The 20876-nt window shown below is 41.6% G+C and overlaps 1 protein-coding gene and 1 long non-coding RNA gene across 4 annotated transcripts in view; one reads left to right on the plus strand and one right to left on the minus strand.

Annotated features, from left to right (window-relative positions):
- Positions 1-9: 9 nt before the first annotated feature.
- The window catches only part of LOC110583093, a 37584-nt gene continuing 16717 nt past the window's right edge, over positions 10-20876 (minus strand). For both annotated transcript variants that reach the window (XR_002480489.2, XR_006540472.1), the window contains 2 exons: positions 270-729; positions 10-117 (listed from right to left, as the gene is read on the minus strand). This is a non-coding gene — a long non-coding RNA (uncharacterized LOC110583093). The remainder of the gene's footprint in view (positions 118-269; positions 730-20876) is intronic.
- PPIL6 (peptidylprolyl isomerase like 6) overlaps positions 417-20876 on the plus strand; it is a 29558-nt gene continuing 9098 nt past the window's right edge. Inside the window, exons 1-6 of one of the 2 annotated variants that reach the window (XM_021693159.1) lie at positions 417-551; positions 3991-4086; positions 7117-7305; positions 9388-9450; positions 9572-9719; positions 14825-14881. In XM_021693159.1, the coding sequence (XP_021548834.1) occupies positions 417-551; positions 3991-4086; positions 7117-7305; positions 9388-9450; positions 9572-9719; positions 14825-14881 (688 nt within the window). The remainder of the gene's footprint in view (positions 552-3990; positions 4087-7116; positions 7306-9387; positions 9451-9571; positions 9720-14824; positions 14882-20876) is intronic. The other variant, XM_021693160.1, reaches the window with a different exon arrangement.

Genomic DNA, 20876 nt, shown 5'->3' on the forward strand with positions numbered 1-20876 from the left:
CAGCCCACTGCCCCCTCCTTCCCCCGCCCCGCCCCCGCAACTGGCTGCCCGCCAACCCGGAAAGGCGATCTACTGTGAAATCTGGCGCAGCCGGGAGACGAGGGCCAAGCGGCGTCCCTGTAGAGGGGATACCAGAGGGGGTTCGGGTGGGCTGCCAGCCGGGCCGAGGCACGCGGGGCTTCGGCGGAGCTCCCCGTTCCTTTTCGCAGAAGCTCCGTCCCCCGGCCACGGCCGCCCGCGCGCCCTCTCCCGCCTCTCGCCCGGCTCACCAGCAACATGAGCCAAGTTGAGAGAAGACCCGGCCGTCGCCGCCGGCCCACTCGCGTCCTTCCTCCCAGCTGCAGACGGGGGCGGAGCCGCGCGGTTGCCCCGGAGACGCGCAGTGTTTGTGCTCGGAGCAGTCCCCCAGCGCCGCCATGGCGAGCCCGAAGCAGTGCCGGCCAAGGTCGGCCCGGTGCCGCTCGCAGTCGCCGCCCGAGCAGCCGCTGCAGGTGAAGGTGGTGGGGCTCTTCAAAAGCTCCAGCTTTCAGATTGCGAAGAGCGCTGCTGAGGTAACCGCGAGAAAACCACACGTGCGGGTGGCCCTTCCGGTTTCCCGGTCTCGCGCCTCCTGGTGACAGAGGTCGATGTTCCGGGAGGTAGGGATGTGTCCCGTCCGAGTAGTCTCAGTCTGTACTTCCCAGGGGGCAGGGTCGGGTCGGCTGGACGTTCCACTTAGAGAAGGGCTACCTTTAAAGCGGGATCGGAGCGAAGGAAAAGTTCAGAACCTTGCTGGGTGAGGGAGGATAATTCCCCCCTCTAGATATCCACATATTTTATTTCCACATCAATTTTTACTTGCGTTATGGATTTTAAAAATTCATGAAAAAATATTTAGGAAGAAGTGATACCGTATAACTACTGATTTTTGTTTGTTTCTTTTTACGAACTCCCTAAGTGATTTTTGGAAACTTCATTTGGGAAGTTTTTTGGGTCCCCCTCTAAATTTTCTCTAGCATTTACTGCATTCCAATCGAATTAGGTTCTTAAGGGATTCTCAACAAATGACCTACAAGTGCTTTGGAGAATCCAGGTATTTCTTTGTAAACACACGGAACGCTATAAAAGGAAAAACACTTTAAGCAACTGGGGGACCTTGGCCAGGTCCGCCGTGGTGCAGCACACATACTACCCAAATGCAGGAGAAATGCAGAATTCAGCACATCTTTGGGGTTTACTCCGGGAATGCTACTGTTAAGATTATGCCAAAATTCTCTCCTTCAAAACCCCACCAGACTCTAGGACCATGCCCTGTCCATGTTTGTGTACCCCAAACTATCCAGCTGGATACCTGACACAAAATGTTCTCAAATAGAAGAAATCTTAAGCAATTCCTGCCTTCCTGCCGGCTCTAAATCCTCAGAGTTAAAGAAAAGTTTGTAATTATATCAAGTGAAGAAATAAACTGTCGACCTTAAAAGTAAAACAGTTATTTTACCAGCAAAATGGGTTTATTTGATAATAGCACAGGAATAGCAATTTGGGACATAGAAGCTATGGCAAACCAAAGGCAATCTGGGAGATCAAAGGACAGGTACATTATAGAGAAAAGGAGGACGCTGGGAGGGGTTGCTCTGAGGAAAACTCCACTGATAGAAAGTGAGAGTTCAGGGTGGTAAAAGTCTCACCGGCTGATTGTGGTATTGGCTGTGCTTGTTGCTGAGCAAGGAGACATTCTCCTTTACTTCTGCTGGAGGAGTAAAATAGACTTATTCCTGTTGGGAATACAAGGTTTGTCTCTTCCTGACCTGCTGGGGTCTGCAATTGAGGAGCGGTGGTGGTAAAGCATGAGAGCTCCCCCTTCTGGCCTCCCGACTCCATTTTAAGTGAGGTTTCCTTTGCTCAGTTTCACAGTAACTAATTTGTGAAACAGATGAAGTTTACATCAAGAGGAAGAGAACAAGCAATGTCTTTGAAAACGATACATGGATCATCAAAATAAGTAGAAATTATGGGCTGTTAGCTGGGCTGATGGGATCTATAAAGTTTATGGCTCAAGTTGTATTTAAGGAATTTTTTTACCTTGTTTTTCTTTAGCTCCTTCTCTGAGGGCACATGTTTTTTGTGCCTGCTCCACACTGTAGAGAAGGTGTTGGCAGTTTTTTTCTGTAAAGCCTAGATGTTAAATTATTAGGCCTTCAGGGCCATAGGCTCTCAGTCACAACTACTAGACTGTGTCCTTGTACAAAAGTGGCCACAGACAATATGTAAATGAATGGTGGTTTAACAATAAAACTTAATTATAAATACTGAAATTTGACTTGCATATAATTTCACATGACACGAAAGATGATTCTTTTTTCTTTTTCAACTGCTTAAAATCTAAAAATTCTTCTTAGCTTTCAAGTCTTAGGAAAACAGGCAGATTTGGCCTGCTGGCCACAGTTTGCCAACCCCTGTTGTAGAGGATGCTAAGTCAAGAAAACAATGTCTTTGTTACATTAGTAATGTTAATTTTCCCTTTCTTGAGCTTTTGCCTACTGTAGCTCTATTTGAATTTGAAAACCTATCAGTGTAAATTGAGTTAGTTTGACCTTAATAAAGGATATGGCTTTGAATAATTTCTCAACATGATCCTTTGGTAAGCAGTCCTGAATACCTAATTTACTGTCGGAGATTTAGATTTGTGAAGAGTATTACATAGATTCTAATTTGGATGTAGTCCATTCTAGACACTAACTTATGAAGAAAGTATGATGATGCTTAATTTGAAAACTGTTGGGCTTATTAGTTATCCCAGATGGTTCCCCCCTCCCCCCCCCAGTTAGAAACACAATTGCCTCAAACTAAGCACGGACCCTGGAACTGTGACAAAGGACACATCATCATCTGTTGGTTGGGCAGGAGTCTAAGAAGGAAATGACCCAACTGCTATTGCCCTCTTCAGCTCCCCCTGGTCCCAAGGGCTTTCTCCGCCTTGGAATACCCACCCCTAATGAAACATGCCAGGCCAATGTCCTCTTTTAGGCCACAGTCAGACCACTAAGCAGCATCCTTAGTGGAGAAGGTGCCCACTGCAGCAGCCTGCTGTCACTGTTTCTTGTGGGACAGATCTCCTCCTCAGCCCCGCTCAGAAATGTGAGGCCTCTTAGGGCCTCCTCTGCCTTCTCTCGCTTGACCAGGAGGCAAAATGCAACATACCAGGAAGCAAAACTTTGTTTTTTTGACAGGAATTGTTAACCAGTAAGAATTTTCTCTGATTTGTATAGACAAAATAATGTATGTTACACCAAAACATGCTCAGTATCTAAACCTAAACATATTTAGTATTTATTTCACTTCTTCCCAAGGGGTGTAACCACAGCAATATCCTTTTGGTCATTCTCCACATATTGATAAATTAAAATAATAACATTTAATTTAGTTTAAAGTTATCTGTAGAGGGAGGGGGATGGGTTAAACAGGGGCTGGGGATTAAGGAGGTCACTTGTCCTGATGAGTACCAGGTGATGTATGGAATTGTTGAATCACTATATTGTACACCTGAAACTGATAAAACACTAGTTAAAATAAAGTAACATCTTCTTTTCATTAAAAAAAGTATCTGTAGATCCCCTAAAGTTTAGTAAGAGTTTAATTTAGGGAAAAACTGGTCCTAAAAGAACATGGCAAATCAAAATTTATTTCTTCATTTCCTCATTCATTTGCTATGTGTGGATGGTCCACTACGCGCCAGATGTTGAGGCCAGTGGGAGTAGAGGATATAGTTTTGGCCCTCAAGGAGCTTATACTCTAGAAATGAGAGACCAAATAAGCCAGAGCCCCAGGATGAGCTGGGGAGTGAAATAATGGAGGTAAGCACAGGGGCCTCTGGGGGCATCTAAGCCAGATTGTGTGGCCTGGGTATGCACTGTATAAAACCTCCTGAAGCCCCCATAAAAATTGGGGGAAATGATTTCTACCTTAAAAGAGAACTTACTCTAAAATAATTATTTCTATTTTGAAACCTAGACTCTGAAGAGTAATTATCCATCCAAATTTGAAGATCCTATAATAGTTCCTCTTCAAGAATTTGCATGGGATCAATATCTACAGGAGAAAAAACGGGTAAAGAATATTTGGGGTATGGGCAATGAACAGAGTTTTGCCTCAGTTATTCATCTATGCATTGTTTTGGAAAAACTGGAGCAGTGATTTTAGAGCAACTTGATTTGATTTCTCTAAATTATATACTTTTCCTAAATCATTTCAATCATTTTACCAGGCTGATTTTAAGAAAAAGTAAAATATTTACAGGATTTTCTTTTGGAAGACATGTGATAAAGGTAAGTTTTAGACTCTCAATGCTGCTATGTACCCCAGCTGATGGTTAGCCCGCTCTCCCTGCACACTGCTTACTCACACTTCCTGTGACACCTTGGCACTCATGGTCCTTACTTTGGAAGGTCTTGGTGGTCTACAGCACAGACACAGTGTGGGGCTTGTGCGGGGCAGGGGACGGGGGGGGAGCTTGTGGCCTATGGAGCTCTGATGACAGGCACCAAGTTCCCACAGGGCAGCCCTGTCCTAACTAAAGCTTCCTCTCTGCCCTCTCCCCACTAACAGCACCCTTGGAGAACCCCAGGCCCCAGGGCTAGCAGAGCCTGCCTAAGGAGGGCAGATAGGTTTCCTCTCGGGTACCAACCCTGATCATTTGGTAATTCTGCCTAGAACATGTGATACAAAGAGTTCTAAGGTGGCATCCTGGCCCAGCCGTGCCTCCTGTTGGGGTGAGGTGGGAATGGGGTACACTTCCTGCTTGCCATCCCTGGCCCAGAGCCGTGAAGTCCCAGTCCTGGTTTCCCTGCCCCACCCTATCTCCCCAGTGGCTGATGAAATCCCATGTCCCCTGACCAGAGCAGTGGTTGCACGAGGACGTCCTGTGACCCTGTGGTTATCCTGCAGTGTTGCTGTGCGGTCTCATGGCACTGTGCACTCACGTGAGTGCTGCAGGACGGAGGCCACAATGCATTTTTTAAGTCTTACCATTTTCAGAGCCATGATACATTCTCATTGGAATTCAGATAGAACAGCAGCAAACATCTACACACAGTGCTTATTATATGCCAGATGCTATTCTCTTGACTTATGTATATATTAACTCCAATCCTTACAACAACTGGGGTGACCAGTGGTCCTGCTTTGCCTAGTTCGGAGGGCCTTCCTGGGAGCAGGAATTTCAAAGCTAAAGCTGGGACAGTCCTAGACAAACTGGGACAGCTGGTCAGGACAGTTGGTTACCTTAACAAAAATATGTTTTTCTTAATTTTTTTTTTTTATCACCAAACTACTTACACTGCCTACCAGTCTCATACTGTCCACCTACAGGAGAGCCATGATCTCGTGCTTTGTGGTCTGCACCCATTCCTTTTACAGATTCCCACTGGATTCTTAAAGACTGCTGTGGATTCCATTCTGCAGTTTCCAGCCACTTCAGCCTGGGTTTACTGACCTTGGGATGTTTTGTGTTCTCTTCCTTCTGCTTTTCTCATGGGGCCTGAATGAGGCTTTCTAGGTAATCACTGCTGCTTCTTTCCACCTACTCTTTATTTCCTATCCTTCCTTTCTTCCTTTTCTCACCCTCATCTCTTGGACACTTGTCACTTTATCCTTTTCTTGTTTCAGGCCAGTTTTCGGCCTTCCTCAATGTAAGCATTGTGCCTTGGGTCATATGTAGTGCTCTTAGCACATCTGAGGTTAGGTGTGCGCTGGCCTTACGTTTCAGCAGAATGTAATGCCTCCCCTGAGTGGTGGCTTCTGGGCCTTTGGAAAAGCTTTTCTCTTCCCTCCAAAGAAGGCAGCATCTTATGTCTCAGTGCTGGAAAGCCCCAGAAACCACTGGGTCCAGGACACTATCTTAAGCGTGAGAGGAAGCCTCCTCACGCACAGACGACACACAAAGATGAGGCATCTACATCATCAGCCTCCGAGTAAAGTGTACCTTCTACTGCATTTCTCCCACCAGGCTAAATAAATATCCACATTAGCCATACCCGGGCTAAATAAATACCCCTTTTTAAAGTTTTGCATTCTATAAAATGTGATAACACCGATAAATCTAAACCGTTTAGGGACTATTGACCCACAGGCTTTATCAGTGATTTATAGTTCAGCCTCAAGAAGTTTATTCTTTTCCTCAAACTAGGTTTTAATATGGGTGTTGGAATGGGATATGAAATCTGGGAGAAGAGCGGGGAGTGCAGCAAATTGGCAAGCTGAAGGCAAACTGTTCCCCAAACCAGCATTTCCCCAAGTGTGGTCTCCAGACCAGCAACGTCAGCATCTCCTGGGATGTTGTTAGACATGCAAATTCTCAGGCCCCATTCCGGAATCAGAATCAGAAACTCGGGTGGGGCTCAGGAATCTGTAATTCTGCTTGCCTGCTAAAATTTGAGAACAGCTGTCCCAAATTATTCATACTTTTGCCAGGACTGGCACTGGGTCATAATAAACCAGATCTATCTTCCGAGGGGGCATTACTCATGGTCACACACTGGAATTCAGGAGGTTGACTGTTAGTGTTTGGATAAACACACAAATGCACTTCATTTTAAGGGGCTTAAACTTGGAAGTGTTGACAAAGGTGAGTTCTCTCCCTCCTTACACCTGGGGTCCACCAGAAGTCCCTGCTGGTCCCCAGGAGGCATTTCCTTTCCCTGACCCCACTCCCTCAAAAAAGCATTCTTTCCATCCTTGGCACTGAAAACCATGTATTACTCAGAATCCTTACCCTTTCCAAGTATACACACAGTAAACTGTATTTCAGAAATGAAGCCAGAGACTACGTTTTGTTTTCAAGTTAACACGTATGCTATGCATACAGATTTTTATTACCAGATCACTGTCTACTTTCAATGACTGTACCATTTTTAGTATTTACTTTTAGGTCATTCTTTGCTTTTAGTGATATCAGATTCTTAAAAATGTTCTTAAATTCTATTTGAGAGCAAAATTCGAAAAGATAGCAAAAAAAAATCCCTTTTTTTAAAGATTCAGTTAAGAGTCTATCCCGGTTGGGCTCTGGCTTGTGGGTTTATAGCAAGGTTGGTTCCCCGCCCCCCCCAATAGTTTTTTTTTTTTTATCCTTTTCCTTTATAGGAACTCAAGAATGAAATCTGGGAATATTCTTCCTATGTGATGTGTTTTGTTAACGATCAGCTCCTGGGTGATGCATTTGATCTTCAGAAATGGGCTCACAAGATGTGGGATGTAGTTGATTTTAAGCCCCCTGAACTTTATGAGGCACTTACTGTGGATTATTCTGCTAAATTCTTAACAGACACCAAGGCAAGTTACACTAATTTTTAAAGAAAAATAGTGGAATCTTTGATCATTTATATTGATTCAGCATAAATAACTGATATCCTAACAAAGGAATATAAACGTTTAAGAGTAGGTTTTAAGTTCTCAGTGGCCACCTTCACTGAGAATTCCTTCTCAGCTGGTGTCTTTGCATCATTCCCTGGACATCCAAGGCCCCAGGCAGGAGCACCTGACTAATCCAGCCCAAATCATACCCCACACCCTCGCTCTCACAGAGTGGGGGGAGGGAGAATCTGGCCCCTTTAGTGTCTTTAGAGGGTGGTGGGTCCCGTAGAGAGTTCCCCAACGGGAAACATCCCCAGGTGTTAAAGAGGGGGAGAAAAAAAAATCCACTAAAGAAAGGTTGAACTTAGTCCATTCTGAACTCCATTCTGAACTAAGGAGTTAGCTTTTTTTCTAGAAGGAAGCTGAGCCAACAGAACTTTTCATAAAGAGTATGACATAATCTTTGCTTTTTTGGAAAAAGTTTTAGGGCTGTGCAAAAACAGGGTGGAGTAGGGAGACCTTGGTGGCAGGGTGACCACTTGGAACACTGCTATAGTAGTGTGGTCTAGAGATGATGACAGCCTGAATTCATGGCAGTGAGGAGGGGGGACCTGGATTCCAGAGAAAATCCTTAAATTTTTTTGTGCAGAGGCTAGATTTTTCTTGCTGCAGGGACTTGTTTACTTCTGGGTTGCAATGATATACAAGGTAATTATGTTTGCATGTTTGGCTGCTAGGTGACATTACCTTGTGTTGTGCTTATTTGCTCTTTCATTAGAATTGTCCCAATTATCTACTCTTGACAACTGCATAAAGATAATATATTGACACAGAGGGAAGTTTAATGATGCCCGAATGGACTTACCCATTTCATAAGTTAATCGTGATTTCCAGTATATCCTCTTTTTCCACCCAAGCCTATTAAGTTTATTATATTATGCCTCCTATAATAAAGTTATACTATTCTTTTATAATTCAGAACTTGGAGTACAGAAGCTGAGAGGCACAAAAAAGTTAATCATAATTACTATGGACATAATACTTCCTGGATGCCAGATAACACAATATTATTACAGTCTCTTAATTAAAAAAAAAAAAAAAAGGCTTAAGTGACATAAAGTAGTGACAGTGATACCGTAAAAGTGATTTCATTTATGTTTCCTAGATTCTTAAGAAATAGGGCAGGGCAAGTTATGTAGTTTGTTAAATCAGGTGACACCTTTATGTATAAGAATGGTGCCCAAGATTTGAAATGTATCCCATCAGGTGCACTCTGCTCCCTAAATGAATGCTACTGTGATGGAGACTGTGTTTTCATTTTGGATGCCTCTTTGTAGAGCTAGACGAGATCACACAAATGTTAGCTGTCTCTATCAGAAAGGATGCCAAATGAGCATGACTGAAATAACACGAAAGCACAGCATATTCTCTTCCCTTCCCCTGGTCCCATACCTCCTATGGGTATGGTGTCGTTGTTTTCCCACTCAGAAAGGACGTGACCTGGCTCTGGGTAGCTAATTGGTGCTCTCTCTCAAAATCGAGAATATATGGTAACCAAATCCATAGCACTCATGCTGGATGTTTCCCAAAATTACTCAGGACAGAAAATTCTGTCCTTTTTCCCAAAGGGACCAACTAGTGTTCCTTTCCACACCTAGCTTGCAACGTAGGGGATATCTAGGCCATGTGTTCTCTGTCTGGTGTGTAGGTTAAAATGATTCAAAGCTTCACTACTAAAGGGTTTTATTTATTTATTTATTTTAGATTTTATTTATTTATTTGACAGAGAGAGACACAGCAAGAGAGGGAACACAAGCAGGGGGAGCGGGAGAGGGAGAAGCAGGCTTCCCGCTGAGCAGGGAGCCCGATGTGGGGCTCGATCCCAGGACCCTGGGATTATGACCTGAGCCGAAGGCAGACGCTTAACTGACTGAGCCACCCAGGTGTCCTTGCTTTTGAAATCTTATCACTGAAAACATTATTCTGTGGTATTTTTGGTCATTTCTAAAACTTTCTTCCAGACACTGACCTGCATTATCTTTTTCTCCCTAATTTTAATAGCATGCTTTTGTGTTCTTGGACATTTCTGTTGATTTTTATCCAATTGGAAGACTGGTTTTTGAGGTAAAAGGCTTTTTGTTCTTATTTTTGTTATTTTTTTAATAAGTGGGAGGTAGAGGTAGGAATCTATAACTGTCAAAATATTAAATATTTAATCTTTGAAACCTTTTATTTTTATTTGTAGCTATACTGTGATGCATGTCCCAAAACATGTAGAAACTTTCAGATGTTGTGCACAGGAAAAGCAGGGTATTCTCAAAGTGGCATCAGGCTACATTACGTAGGTTCAATTTTTCATCGAGTAGTACCAAATGGTTGGATACAAGGAGGAGGTAAGTTTAAAATCTTAAATGCAACTTAATTGTAACGTCAAATCAGAATGTCCAGAATTTTATCTTTGTGAAATGCATATTGAATTAGATATATTTATATTAGATATTATATATATATATTGAAAGGATATTTTATATGGCCAAATGATTAAGATATTCATACTTTTTTAAAATGTCATAAATTTTGAAATAAACAAATCTAAAGTTTTGTTACCCAGAATATTACAAATTAAAAAGTGATACAAGATAGGAAGATACCATTTTTTATATCAAAATATAATTTTAAATGTTCGTCTAAATAGTGGACGCCTGGATGGCTCAGTTGGTTGAGCATCCAACTCTTGATTTCGGTTCAGGTTATGATCTCAGGGTTGTGAGATGGAGCCCCTGAGTCATTGAGCCCCTCATCAGCCTCCATGCCCAGGGTGGAGCCTGCTGAAGATTCTCTCTCTTCCCCCCCTCCCCAAAAAAAAAAAAAAAAGCTCATCTAAATAAATAGCACCTAGAAAATACAATGCTTTTAAGAAACATTCTAAAGCTAGGAATTTGAAAACAACTTATTTCTCACCAAAGATGTTACATTGTTACAGTGTAAAAGTAAGAGCTAAAGCATTTTGTTCTCCATTTTCGCTATCTTTTCAGGTCAGTCCTTTGACTTCACACAGAGTAGGTCTCTGACTAACAGCACAAAATTAAATTTTGAAGGCCTTTTGGGAGGTATCCCATAGGGAACAATCAGGCAGCAATTTAAAAATAATTGCTAAGAGTGTAAGGAGATTTGCTTGAACTTGATGAAATATGCAGAGGCTTAAATTAATAATGCTTAATTATTTTTCTACAATCTGGAACATTCTGAGGCTGATGAGAAAAATGTAGTTTAATCCAGGCATTTGTATGAAAATCAACTATTTTTCCCTCAGTTTCTCCAAAAATGAGATATCACCCATAGTGTTACCTAACCTCATTATTTTCCCATTTCATATACATATATGGTATGTCTTCCTACGGCAATAAACATAAACATGTACAATTTTTAGGGTCTGCCTAGTTTTTCATATATTGCTATACCAATTTACAGTTGGCCCTTGAACAATAAGGAGTTTGAACTGTGGGGGTCCACTGATTTTTTACAATACAGTACTGTAAATGTATTTTCTCTTCCTTATGATTTTTTTTCTTTTATTTATTTATTTATTTTTATTTGAGAGAGAGAGAGTGAGATAGAGAGCATGGGCAGGGGGAAAGGTAGAGAGAGAAGCAGGCTCTCCGCTGAGCAGCAAGCGCAATGCGGGACTTGATCCCAAAACCCTGGGATCATGACCTGAGCCGAAGGCAGGCACTTAACCGACTGAGCCACCCAGGCACCCCTTTTTCTTTTAAAGATTTATTTATTTATTTGAGAGAGAGCGCGCGTGCACACATGCGGGGTAGGGGCAGAGGGAGAGGGGGAGAGAGTCTTAAGCAGACTGTGCTGAGCGCAGAGCCCCATGTGGGTCTCAATCTCATGACCCCGAGATCATGACCTAAACCAAAACCAAAAGTTGGATGCTTAACTAACTGTGCCACCCAGGCGCCCCTTCCCTACGATTTCCTTAATAACATTTTCTTTTCTCCAGCTTCCTTTATTGTAAGAATACAGCATATAATACATGTAACATACAAAATATGTGTTAATTGACTGTTTATGTTACTAGTAAGGCTTCTGGTCAACTGTAGACTATTAATAGTTAAATTTGGGGGGAGTTAAAAGTTATACAGGGCTTTTCAGCTGTGCAAGGGGTTGGCACACCTAACCCCTGCATTGTTCAAAGGTCAACATAATTAATTCCCTACTGGTGAACATTTAGATTGTTTTCAAGTATTTGTTGGTATAAAACCATCCTCAAGGGGACTAGTATCAGGGTCTCCTGAAACTAAGTTCAGTGTTGACTATTATGTGCTGGGCTCTCAGATGCTATGTTCCTTTTTGTTTTATTTTTGGTTTTTGGTTAGAGGTACACCTCCCCTTCCCGAGCCCCAGAGCAAGATTTGGGAAAAGTATGTCATATTACTTGTTTGTTGACTTATTTGAAATAAAATTTCCAAATAGTAAAATGCACAGATCTTGGGTCATGATTTCAAATAATGAAGCAGCAATGTTAAGGACAGTTTGGGAAAAAAATGCTGATTACTAGATTCAAACCCAGCTGATATATACCAGTTGTACCACTTAGTACGTAGGCACTTAGCATCTCTGAATCAGTTTCTCAATCCTAACATGGGGAAAATTATAATATCACAGGATGTGGCAAGGACTCAGGATTCAGTGACACGGTATATTGGAAGTACCAAGCTCTATGAATATTCTCCCTTCAGATGCCAGATTCACACAGGGCTGTGGGGGGAATTTTGGAATATGGCTAATGTGGTTTTATGCTGTGCCTTAGGATGCCTCCCAACACTACTGGTTGCCCGATGGGACCAGCAGGGCCTATATGGTCTACCCTACCCCTAGCCTCACCTCATCCTCTGACAGCTACCCTTGCTCTGCTCCACACACTGGCCTCCTTGCTGTTTCCCAAGCACACAAAGCATACATGGGCTTGAGGTCTTTTGTTGTTTCCTCTGCCTGGGACACACCCTACCCAGCTATGCTTCAGAGATCCCCTTGCTTCAGCCTCTAATCTGTTTGGATTTTTGCCCAGAGTTCATCTCAGCAAGACTTACCTGACCATCCTATTTAAAACTGCCACTTTCCTATCCACGCAGGTCTCCTCACCCCTTTCCCTGCTGCTCTCCTATCCCCTAATTTTTATTTTTAAAATATTTTATTTTTGGTTCATAGCACTTGTCATCACTGGACATACTATTACATATTTCCTAGAGAATTCGTTTAGTGTCTGTTTCTCTTCATTAGACTATAAATAAGTTCCATGAAGGTAGAGGATTTTATCTATTTTGTTCACTGTTATATCCCCGGGTTCCAGAGCAGTGCCTGGTATATAGTAAGGGCTTAAAAAATATTGTTGAAACGATGAATGAATAAATGAACAGATAAACAGGAAACATACATTCTAAACATTTCTAAAGTACAAAATGAAAGAAGCTATCAAGAGCCACTTTGGTGGGATTCTCTGTCTGTGGCTCCCACAAGGCCTACTGCCTTCTGAAGGACCTCTTGAGAAAGAGTTTAATACATTTTGTCATCATCATCATCAATATAATGATGGTGAAGACGGTGGTAATGAGAAGATGCATTCCCTAAGCATGCAATGCTGCGTGACTATGGCCCCCCCCGTGAATGAGCGTGGCGCTCTGCCCTGAGCTGCACCAAGTGCTGTCAGTAGAACGTGATTTTGTTTAATCCTCAGAATTACCTGGGAGGCACTAAGCATTATTCCTGTCTATACAGATGAGGAAACAGGCTTGGAAAAGGTAACTAACATCAAGATTGAAATCAAAATTTGAACCATTACTCTGCATTGTAGAATTTGTCGTCAGAAGTACAGAAATAACATCAGATACGTAAGGCTGAATTCAAGTACTGATTGAAATGGTGTCAGTATAAAATATTTCCCTGGGAGAAAAATGAAGGGGGGAAATTGGAGGGGGAGACGAACCATGAGAGACTATGGACTCTGAGAAACAAACTGAGGGTTCTAGAGGGGAGGGGGGTGGGGGGATGGGTTAGCCTGGTGATGGGCATTAAAGAGGGCACGTTCTGCATGGAGCACTGGGTGTTATACGCAAACAATGAATCATGGAACACTACATCAAAAACTAATGATGTAATGTATGGTGATTAACATAACATAATAAAATAAAATTTAAAAAAATAATTTCCCCGGAGGATGTGAAACAAAGGGCAAGAGGAATGGTGGGTGTTGGAGAGACGGCAAAGGAGTATCACCGATGCTGAAGTGAGTCAGTAGGGGTGGTGAACCACAGGCCGATTTGTCTGAGCAAAGCCAACTCTAGGATCAGAAGGAATTGATGCTGGAGGACGTGTGACTTCCCCATTTCTGGAGTTAGCCTTCCGCCACTGCAGTGTGCCCCTGGGAGATGCTGAGGGCTCTGGGTGAGTTACGCGGGGAGTATCAGGCAGAGTAGGGTTGAAGACTTCAGGATTAATGATTAACTTCTGAACCAGTTTGTGAATGGAATTTAAATGCTACATGCCTGTCTTGAATAAATTCTCTCCACATGCTTGCTGTTGCATCTGATTTCTTTACAGTGCACTTTTATTACAGGTAACTCACTCACACTGAGTTAAAATGGCACAGTCTTTCAACAGAGCTGTATTGTACACTACTCAAGGAGGCTGAATGAGAGAGGAAAGGAAGTAAAGAGGTGCTGATGGGGAGGCCGGGGGCACAGAGCTGAGAGACCCTTATTTCCACCAGAGTCCGCTATTTCCAGTAGTCACCTTTGTTTCCCTTTCACCTGTGGATACAGAAAAAGTCGTTTGTGCATGGAGGATGTTTACTGTAGGAGCACTGCCTGAGCAAAAGTATGTGTATAATGCATATAATGCAAAATGGGACATGACAAATCACTTTTTTTTTTTTAATCTACCTCATTACATTATAAGGGATCTTCCTTTCCAAAATACTGGCTAAATAAATGAATCATCACTCTGGGGTTCCAAGGAATGAAAATTTGAACACTGATTCTTTTTAGAGCCATCTATTTTTATCCCTCTTCTAAAAAGACCTCACTGTTCCTATTTCATTCTCTCAATCTGGTCTTTCCATTTTCCTAAAAAGCAAGATGGACTATGGAATAACTTGTGAGGCAAGCAGAATTTATATGAACACACTTCCTTTAAATTATGACAATTATAATTTAATACTTCATCATTTCAAACGTTTTGCATTATAATTTTGCCTACTTCAAAGAGTTATCAGGGGAAAAAATGGGATCATGAATGTTAGAGTGCTTACAAAATACAAGTGAAATCATTATAGTAATATTTTCATGGTTTAGATATTGAACAATTATGTATCATATAACTTACTCTAGTCATTGGTATAAGTGGAATCATAACTTAAAGCATTTTCCCCCGGCCATTACCATACTCTTTTTTAGTCTCAAAATTCTAATGTTTGTTTATTGTTATTTCTCAGATATAGTAGAAGGAAAAGGAGATGATGGAGAGTCGATTTATGGACCAACATTTGAAGGTACGTATCTTTAAATTCTGTCAGTCTATATCAGCTGATAATTCAAATCTAACAAGACTGGACAATTCACAACTCCAAATAAGATGGTGTTTGGGATAACACACTGAAAAGTGGGATTTACAAATGGGATAGGGGGAAACACACCCCAGTCCAGTCCAGAACAGCTTTGTATACATATTTTTTCACTTGCCTAATTATATTATTCCTTTAGGCTAAATTTCTAGAATTAGTATTGTAGGGTCAAAGGGAATTTATATATATATATTTTTAAAGATTTTATTTATTTATTTGATAGAGAGAGACACAGCAAGAGAGGGAACACAAGCAGGGGGAGTGGGAGAGGGAGAAGCAGGCTTCCTGCTGAGCAGGGAGCCTGATGCGGGGCTCGATCCCAGGAACCTGGGATCATGACCTGAGCCAAAGGCAGACGCTTAACGACTGAGCCACCCAGGTGCCCCGGGAATTTATATTTTTAAGGCTTGTAATTTGCCATGCTTGTACCCAGAATTTGGTACTTTGATAATCATCCCATTAAAACTGCTGTTGGGGATCCTGGGAAGATGAGGTCGTGGTGACGGCACAGTTTTTGAATCTTTTGAAATTCCAACATAAAAACAGACCGTAAAAGTAGATAAAAAAACTAAAAACCCATGGATGACATTTACAACAAAACTAGGTGACAAGGTATCTAAATGAATTCTCAATTCAAACAGATGAGGACAAACTTCCTATAGCTATGAAATCTGCAAGATGTCAGCATCTGTGTGGGAAAAAGCAGCACATCTGGTGGACTTGAGACTAGCAGAACCCCAAAATAGCCAACAGTGGGTGAGTGCAAGGGGGTCCCTGGTAAGGTCTGAGGCTGGAGCAGCCTAACCTCTCTGAACTCTTGAAACTGATCTGAAAGGGCGCTCTTCCAAGACAGGCCCACACAAGGAGGTGTTGCTGTGAATGGAATCAAAGTTATGCAGGATAGAAGGGCAACAGCGACAAAGAGGGAATGGGGACAGAGCCAGAAAGTCTCAGAAAGCAAGTTGCCATACTGTCGAACACTACATGAAAACAGCACAAGAGGGAGCTTTGTGAAGTCAGAAAAGCGACCTTCCTTCTAAAGCCACACCTCCTTCTAAACACCTAGGAAACCTAATTTTACATAAAAACAGGCAACAAAAAGTTTCATGGTTATTAGAAGAAGTAAAAGAGAATAAGGAGCAGAGTAATATCACTACAGATCATGAAAGTACACTAGGAAAGACATGCTCACAAAACAGATCAAAACTACAAATTTCAGAGTGAGCCAGAAGACATTGAGAATATGATACAAGACAGGAAAGAACTCATAAGTCAGAATTAGAAAAACTTAGAGGTTACAGAATTAGGGAAGAATCAGCAGTAAAAGAACATTTCAGAAATAAACTAGAAGGAACATGGGTCAAATAAACACAACAGATATGTATGTCTTAAAAGAAGTAAAAGGTGGAAGGAGGGAATTTTTTAAAACCAAAAAGAAATGAAGAAAGAGAAAAGGATTTATGAGAAAGTGACAAATAGCTAGAAAGAGAAGATCCAACATATGGATGGAAGGTTGTCCCTAAAGGATTAAATGAATGCTAGGGAATGGAGCAAATACTAAGAACTAATATTGAAAAAACCTCCTGCGTTTAAAAAGGATTTGATGTTCTATTTTTGTTTTTCGTGGTGGTTACACAGCTACACACAACTGTCAAAATGCATCAAACTGAACATCTAAGATAAATGCATTTTATTGTATGTTTGTACCTCAAGTAAAAATATTGTATAAAAACTTGACATTACTTCTTGAAAGAGAACAATGCCACCTGATAATATTAAACCAGAACAACCAACACTAAGACATATTTTAGTAAAATTTTGGACAGTTAAGAAAAAGTAAAAATTCTTTGGGCAGGTAGGCAAAAAGAGCAAGTGATTTGTAAGGGAAAGAAAAGTAAGTTATCATCATATTCTTTGACATTATATTATTATGTCACGAGAAAATGGAGTAATACATTTAAGATGCTCAAGGAAAGGAATCATGAGCTAAAGATTTTATATTCAGCCAAACTGAATCTGAATTATAAAGGGCACACAGACTTTTCAATATGTAAAACTTTAGGGAATAATGTTGCCACAAGCCCTTCTTGATCCTGAGGAATCGACTGCAGAATGAGTTTCACACAAACAAATTATGAGAGACCCTGACATAAGGATTGGTGATGAGCAGTAATCACATAGTGACTTGTGAAACTAAACTTTAATGAGGAATAAAGGGTGAGAGTATGATATGTAATGACTGTATCTTTAGCCTACCTTTTTAAAACTGGAAAAAATGGGGAGAATGTATGCAAAAACTTTTAACTATTTTCAGTAATTATACTAGTGATGGTATTAATACTGTTATTCTGAGACTGTTGTATATGTAATGTGGAAAAAGTAAGTAATTATAGGATATCCTAAATTCATCGTTTCATGTGTCCTTGAAAGAATCATGATTTTCAATGTGCAAGAAGGGAGATAAATATGCAATATTGATAGAGGCTAATAAGTAAAATATTCTGTATTGGAAATATCAGTTTAAACTCACAAAGCGTATCTACCTATATAGCTCTATCCACTGAATTGGTCTACAAGGACCAACCTAGTAGCTTTACACACTCCTAGCATTTAGATTGGTGTTCTGAAGTGTCAATTCTCACTTAAAGAAACCAGAGCTCCCGGGAGAAATGGCAGGTTTCAGTTCCAGGACAGGAAATTACAAAATGAGCCTTGAACCTGCTGTTTAGTCATGCTATTATCAGATAGCAAGAAAGCTATTAAAGATTTACTAGGGTCATGTCAAAGGCCTTGGGAGACAACTTGAAGAGGCTCTCACTGGCCAAAGATTTGAACTTCAAAAAGAACAGTAATCGCAAATAACTGAAACCCAACAAGTATTTTAAATCCATGAGTTCATAATGACATCATATTATAAAATAAAGCCTAACAGCTTATCTTTGGGGGAATGATGGGAAACAAATTCATTATCTTAAAAATTGAGAAATATAAGCAAAGAATCAAGCATTTATCTTGCCTTTCCTATATAAACTGTACTAAATTGTAGATAAAATTGCTACTTATAAAAGCATTCCAATAGATAGATGACAAGGAAATAAAAGAATTAGAATAGCACCATTTTGCTGCCCCAGTGAAATAATGGATCTATGCCTTTGCTGCATTGGTATCTGCCAACTTCACAAAAACAGGGACAACCAGACATTATGAGCCTTCTGTGGAGAGAATACACCACCAAAGGGACAGAACATGAGTCTGATTAAGCCTCTGGACCCAGCGGCCAATCTGCAGGAAATACAACCAGTTGTGATGTCATATGGTCTTAAAGATCTCTGCACTATGCAAAATCATGCATTAAAAACTACAGGACTTACGGCAAAAGTGCGGTACAAAAAAACCCTTTCTCAGTGACACATTAAAATATAGAGTAACCTGATAAAAACAGTAACGGTTTAACATGTACTTTATGGTCAAGAAACACAGAAATACTATAATAAATTTGGCACTCTACCTTGAAAGCTCCCTGACGTTTGAGGAGGTGGCATGGGAAGAGTTGCAGCTTGGGAGTGATTGTGAAGTGGTGGAAGGAGGGCTCTCTGAAATTGGAGGCAGGTTGTAACATCAGACGTGGGTGGATGTGGTGGATGTGGTGGATGTGGTGACCTGTGGCGGACGTCTGAGGTGTGTGTGTTCCTATGCAACTCGGTTCAGCTGGGAGCCATTTTCTACATTTACCTGGTGTTTCTCCTAGACATTGCACATAAACACGGGCGAGCTTCATTATGCTCAGATGTTCCCAATATATCAATCAAGTTGAAACTAATTTGCCTTCTTAACACAAGTATTCTAGGCAAAAGGACAGGACAGAGAACACAGAAACATACTGAAATGCCCCATGCAGGTGCAATCAACAAATTTTGGACTGGGAAAAATTCTAGAGGTTAAACAGCTCCGGTTTATTAACAGATAAGAGTAAGTAAAGGGATAGAGGCAGACCTTGAAGATTAAGAGAGACTTAAAAGTCACAACAAGTCTTTTAAAATGGTAAAGACTGGGGCACCTGGGTGGCTCAGTCGGTTAAGCATCTGCCTTCGGCTCGGGTCATGATCCCGGGGCCACGGGATCGAGCCGCATCGGGCTCCTTGCTGAGCAGGGAATCTGCTTATCCCTCTCTCTCTCTCTCTCTCTCCCCCCCTCTGCCCCTCCCCCCTGCTCTCTCTCTCTCAAATAAATAAAATCTTTTAAAAAAAGGGAAAAAAATAAAATGGTAAAGACTAAACTATACTACCTAGTAACTACTGATAGCTGTGGACTAAGTACTAACACTATTGACCTGAAGCCTTATCAAAAACAAACAGTTGATTAACACATTTTGTAAGTTGTATGTATTATATACCATCTTCTTACAATGAAATAAGCTAAAGAAAATGTTAAGAAAATCATAAGGGGGCGCCTGAGTGGCTCAGTTGGTTAAGCGACTGCCTTTGGCTCAGGTCATGATCGTGGAGTCCCTGGATCGAGTCCCGCATCGGGCTCCCTGCTCAGCAGGGAGTCTGCTTCTCCCTCTGACCCTCCCCCCTCTCATGTGCTCTCTCTCAAATAAATAAATAAAATCTTAAAAAAAAAAAAAAAGAAAATCATAAGGAAGAGAAAATACATTTACAGTTCTGTACCGCATTGAAAAACATCCCCATGTGAGTGGAGCCCTGCAGATCAGAGCTAGTGCTGTTCAAGGGCCAACCGTATAAGGAAACATTAAGCATGAGAGCATTTAAAAGTCAGGGGAGTGGTTACTTTTGAACCAGACAAGGCACTTAAGCTGGACTGAGTGGGGATGAAAAGGGTGTTTCCCTTACAATAACTAATAATAAATACAACTATACATTAGTTTTCTATGGCTTTTGTGTCTAAATTTTAATACAATGAAAAGGTTTTTTTTTTTTAAAGTAATATTGAACCAATACCAAAGTGAAGGGAAAAGGAAAAGCCAATTTCCTTCTAAGTGCATGTGGAGCCCGCTTTATCAAATGAAGCTGGGCGAGTGACCCCATTTATTTATTTATTCATTAATAAAACATTCAACTCTTAGTTAGGTGCCTACATGGTGCTAGGACCTTAGGAAACCAAGATGATATGACCAAGCTTCCAGCCTCAAAGATTTTAGGTTTGGTGCAGACAGATACTGAAACAGTTTAGCTCCAGGCACAGTGCCAATGGCCGTTACAGAGGAAGCACTGAGCACTGTGGGAAAAGAACCACCAGCTGCCTGGGAGAGTTGGGGGCGGTGGCCCAGAGTAGCTCTTGAGTTGGGTCTTAAAATAAAACACTGCAGATGGGGAAGGGATGTTCCTGGATGCTTTCCTGACAGGCTTAATCCCTGATGAGAATCCACCCTGTCGGTCCCCCCCCACGGCTGCTGTCAGATCACCCGGACTCCTATTTGGAGGCACAGTCTCAGACAACTTGGCCCTTCTGTCCAGCAGGAGACACATCTCTTAGCTCCTCCCCTTGCCTGCCCCCTGCACAACCCTGTGCCTCTGCTGATGGTCCCTTACTCCTATCCTTACACTGTTACGGAGATTTAGTCTCCAGATGGAGGCGGCTGTCCTCTGGTGCCAGGGGGAGGCCCAGTGTGTTTAGGGAAGCCTCCATTACTCAGGATGTCTGCAGGTGCAGAATTAGAAACTCAATAACCCATCAAATGAAAAGGAGAGATGCCCCCAAGGAGAGATGAGTAACTGCTCAGAACAGAGAAGCATGGGTTTCCCTCCCTCTTTCAGCCCCTGGGGGATATGCACACAGCGGCCAGCCCGTCCCTCCTCCTCCACATCTCTCTCATTGAACCCTATTACCATGAGCGGCAGGATTGAAACCCGGGGCTTGCTAAAAATGACTACAACCACAAAACTCATTTTTATTAAGCTGA

Source organism: Neomonachus schauinslandi, chromosome 8, assembly GCF_002201575.2.
Source record: "Neomonachus schauinslandi chromosome 8, ASM220157v2, whole genome shotgun sequence".
NCBI lineage: Eukaryota > Metazoa > Chordata > Mammalia > Carnivora > Phocidae > Neomonachus > Neomonachus schauinslandi.